Source organism: Oculina patagonica, unplaced genomic scaffold (assembly GCF_052425735.1).
Source record: "Oculina patagonica isolate OP01 unplaced genomic scaffold, crgOcupat unplaced1397, whole genome shotgun sequence".
Taxonomy (NCBI): Eukaryota; Metazoa; Cnidaria; class Anthozoa; order Scleractinia; family Oculinidae; genus Oculina; species Oculina patagonica.
The window spans coordinates 1-5,040 of NW_027557406.1; the positions used below are offsets into that span (position 1 = coordinate 1).

Here is a 5,040-nt window from a genome sequence, read left to right on the forward strand (position 1 = left end):
GAAAAAAAAAGAAAATTAATTTCTTGTATGCATTTGAATTTGAAGACAGTGACGGAGGGGAGGGGTCTGGGGCCCCTTTTGACTTATGCCTTGAAAAAGAAAGGACCGAAAATATCCCTACTCCATATATTTTGAGCAAAAAATGGGAATCTGCTACTGTAGGGCGAACATTTTACACTAACCAACGTTTCTGTTCGGTTCTTGAACAACATCCCACTAACCTTTTCAGCGGTTGTCTTTGTAGTTCATTGGCTGGATCCTCTTTATTGCGATGATGATACTGGCGCAGGAACCACTCAGAGATGAGTAAACATACGCTGAAACACTAGTTTAAAAGTATCGGTTTTTAACCGGTTAGCTGAGGTATATACCGAAAGCAAACAAATCGAGAAAGAAACAAATAGATCCGCTTACCTTTAATTGTTGCTCGAAGCTAAATCCTGTTGAAAAGTAGTGTTAAATAGCGACTGGGCGAATGAATTGAAGAATGATTTTGGTGATATGGGGTATGCGAGTAACTCCTGATCCATATTGCGTTTGCTGAATAGGACATTGTTCACTTTTTCGATCAAATTCAGTGCTTTGCAAAGCTCGTTTTTTTGCTTTATAAAGCTCGAATTGTGTTAAACAATGGCATATTGCAGCAAACGTACTACGTTTTTACAACCATGTAGTATTAATTCTTGTGTATGTTAAATATCTCTTACCAGTACATGAAACTCCATTGCCAGTGTATCCAATATTACAAGTGCAGTAATAAGAACCCTTTGTGTTGGTGCAGTGTCCATCTTGATGGCAGTCGTGAAGATTAAGAGAACATTCATCCAGGTCTAAAATGCAAGACAACAGATAGGTATTGTTTCTTTAATGTATCGGTTTAAAATTATTTAGATAACAACTGAATGGATAAGTAAGTAATAAGTACAAAGGTGGTCTTAAGATCTTGATTTTGCAGGCCGCGGACGTAACTTGCTTGATTTTGGCCCGAGCGTGTTCATTTTACGGCGAGGACTAAAATTAGCACTGTTAAAGCAGAACTCCAAAGAACATGGACCTGTTACCTTTAAAATAATTCTGCCGCCACTTATAGGGAAAAAATATTTATTGGTCAAGTCGATGTAACGTAAAGTACAACTCATGTACAACTAGAAAACGCACTTGTACATCCATCTTAATGAGTACTTATAACACAAAAGGTGTCTTTGAAGGCGGAGTGGCTCAAATAAAGGAAGATGTAGCTTTCTACAAAATATTTAACATTTTTAAAGTTAAAGTTTATCGCGCAGTGAGCAGAAAGGCATTTATATAGCCTATTTAAAATAGGCAGACATTGCTGGTTTTAGCTGGTTTCATTTTTTTTTTTGTTAACCTGGGTCCAATATCTATGAAAAGTTTGTTTCTATTCAGTTAAAGGGACTATGTCACAGGGATCTCGTAGATTTTTGGTCTAAACTGTTTTGAAATTAGTGGTAGGCAACTTAACCCTAAATAAACATTATCTATAAACATCTAAAGGAATATATAACCTTAATTTGCGGATAAAGATTAAGCTACGGCTATAAATATCGATATTTTGAAGACGCGCGGAAACAACTTGAAAACGTTTGCCTAACTTTTTCAAATTGCAATCCGTTTCCATCCGAGCCATCCGCAGCCAAAGATGCTCGTTAACAGTTTCAGTGCTCTTATACAGCAATTCTTAATAAAAATGGACTATTATTTTTAGATTTCCTGAGACGCAAATACAGATTTTGGTGGTTCAAAATTCAGTTAAAATCCGTGACATAGTCCCTTTAAGCAATTCTAGCAGAAAGGAGTAAAAGATGACCAAAGCCGCTTGTTTGGCATTTCAAACCAAACTCCGCACTTTAAGGCCCAGGCCAATCATACCAGTTCAATCATACCTGCACAACTGACGCCATTGCCACTATATCCTTGATTGCAGGTGCAAGCAAAAGATCCTTTGGTATTTGTACACGTGGCATCATCATGACAGTTATCAGTTTCTTCGGTGCATTCATTAACATCTGCAATTATTAATTAAACGCTTGTTAAGCAGAATGGACGTACCATGGCCTCTTTGCGATGTTGGAAAATCTTCACTCCGATTGACGATTGCATACAACAAAAAAACGAAGTTTGTCGCTACTTCAAAAACGATTTTCAAAATATTGAATTTTCAAGTATTTTTAAGTTTAGTCTGTATCGGATTATTTTAATTAACTTTGTCTTTGAATTCTGAAAACGAGCCTAGTTGCTATTAACGGGCCACTCCGGATAAATATGATAAACCTAATACTAGTACTAGTAGCACCATGGCCACGGCCAATCACATGAAGCGAAGGGCTTAATCATTTCAACAGGTACCAGAGTTTACAAAATATGCATGCAGAGCTCGAGGACCTAGGAGAGTGTCTAAGCTAAGAACACAACATAAAGACCCCGCCACGGCTCAAACCTCGATCTATCGATCCGGATCCGGAGAACGAAGTACAACTAACAGGTCACTGCACGTCTCAGTTAAAACAACACGAAATATATACACGTAACGGTGTAGACGAAGAGGAGATTTCATACAAGCGTGCCTTAAACTAGGCACATTTCATTACCTGAACATATTTCTCCACTTCCGGAAAAGCCGACTTTACACTCGCACCGGAAAGAGCCATCCGTGTTTATACACACGCCATCCGCATGGCAGTCATGCGTGTTAACTTGACATTCATCGATATCTTGAGTTGAACAAAAAGTAAGCTGTTATTATTTCACTGCTTAAAATCAGGTGCTCTACAGGTAAAAAAGAAATGGATCAAGATGCAGTATAATACCTGTACACGTGACTCCATCTCCCGTGTACACCGACACACACGTGCAGAGAAATGATCCGTGTGTATTTGTGCAGCTAGCATTCAGATGACAGTTATGCTTGTGGTCCAATTCACTAGTTTTACACTCATCGATATCTGAAAAATATAAAGCATTTCTTCATTTTATTATTATTCCTGCGGAGACTCCCTTTTTACCACATACGAGCAAAAGTTAAGTGCGCAGAATCTTCGATTGAACATCTCCGTCGTTTGTTGTACAAGTGCTCTGATGTTGTGGACTTCATCCTGGGTGGGATGATGACGCTTGTACATGTGTGTCTTGATGATCGAGAGAGCTATGCCACCTCAGGCTTATGACCCTGGTAGGACCAACCCAGTTGGATTAGTGGAGGGTCAATGCCGACAAAGGACAGCCTCTGACACTTTGGATAGGCGGTTTGTTGTGATTTTACACTTTGCCCTGTAAAACTTCGCAATAACCGAAATAGAACGTTATGTAAGAGCTGTTCCCATAATGCGAGTGATCAACACCTTTTTGTTCCCTATCCCCAGACAGTGATTTTATTACTTAGGTAGAATGGGCACGAACTAAGCGAAAATTAAAGGAGGATGGGGAACAGATGCAGTAGATGACTAAACCTGAAAATATTTTTTAAAATTCTTTTTTTAAAAGAGGCACTGGAATGAAAGGACTTTTGCGACATGCTCAAGTGATGGTATTACCCAGGAACTATGTCATTGAGACCCTAGAAATAAGTGAGTAGAAAATAGGAAGTGAGTATAGATGATGTTCGTTGATCGTGGAGTGGACAAAGTGAAAGAACAGAAGCCCTGCACCGCACAGCGGATAGCTGTATGATCTTGAGTAAATGCCTCCCTAATACTGCTCGAGACGGGTAGTTTGGAAAGCAATCATTTTCCACCCTATTCTTCACATGTGTCTCGAGGGATCTGGTGAATGTTGTAGTATCAATCAATTCAATTAGAAGGTTTCACGTTTAAGAAAGTTTCCTTACCTGCACAGTTAATCCCATCCCCCAGAAAGCCATCCTTGCACTGGCACTCGAAGTGGGTTCGTGTATTTATACATAAAGCATCATCATGACAGTTGTCAAGGTTCAAGTCACATTCGTCAAAATCTGAAAACATCAGTAAATGCGTCTATCAAATCAGTCACATCCATATTTAAAATTCGCTTGTTAAGTTGAATGAAATAATATGATACACATGGAAATCTCCTTCATTACAATCTCGGATGTTTTCAGTCAGTATAAATCGATAACTGTTGTGAAATCCGGTTTTAGGTGACACCGATCATTCTCACAGTGTTATGTTTTGCGCACTCAATCTGCTTGCACCCCGCCTGACCTGGTCGGGTGCCCGCATGCTGCGCGTTTTTCTCTGTAGTAAAGTGCTGGGCGAAAAAAGGCGCCATCCCACTTGTTTCATTCAGGCAGCCCATTCTTTTCGGCCCTATACCCCACTAGGGAGCCTGACCACAGGTCAGCGTAACTTTTTTCCGCATTTATTTTTATTCTCGTAATATTTTTAGAAAAAAACATTTGTCAAACTAGTTATCAACTAGCTATTCAAAGAAAAACAAGGAAGATGTTAATCGGTGTTTGCAGATTTGAGATTTCGTACAATATTTACCTTTATACCACGTACAGGTTTTACCGTCCCCAGTGTAACTGAGCATGCACGTGCACTGATAAGAACCTTCTGTGTCAGCACACGTGGCATTGGGATGGCAGATATCAGGTTCAAGGCATTCAGTTCTGATCTTAAAACAACAATTCATATGGACAGTTATATAGGATTCAAAAAGAATCAAAGGACAGAAAACGAAAAATTAATCATTTTCATATGCATTTTATTGGCGAAAGAATAAGACAAAATGTAAAAAGTCATTGCATTAAGTTCCGATTAATTAAACAAATAATATGTAAGCAAATAAACAATGTCTGCTGCAAATAGGGGTCTAAACAAACAAACAGACAATATCGAAAACAGAATAGAAACTTGTTAAAAATCCCAGCTGGCAGGAGTCTAACCCCAGTTGTCTATTTTAACAATGAAAGCGTGGAAAACCTTTATTCGGGAGCACCAAACACAATCCATCCAGTGGCAGCGAAGAGGATTTGAAATCGGAACCTCCGGATTCCAAGTCCAGCGCACTAACCACTAAGCCACGCCGATTATAGGGTCTTTT

The 5,040-nt window shown here is 39.1% G+C and overlaps 1 protein-coding gene across 1 annotated transcript; it reads right to left on the reverse strand.

The window, feature by feature from the left end:
• Positions 1-602: 602 nt before the first annotated feature.
• LOC144639846 (uncharacterized) lies at positions 603-4,611 on the reverse strand (the record flags this gene model as incomplete). The annotated part of the gene is made up of 6 exons (XM_078499125.1): positions 603-830; positions 1,905-2,027; positions 2,610-2,732; positions 2,829-2,963; positions 3,845-3,967; positions 4,482-4,611. Coding segments are annotated over 6 exons (804 nt in total), but the record flags the coding sequence as incomplete, so codon positions are not given.
• Positions 4,612-5,040: the final 429 nt, after the last annotated feature.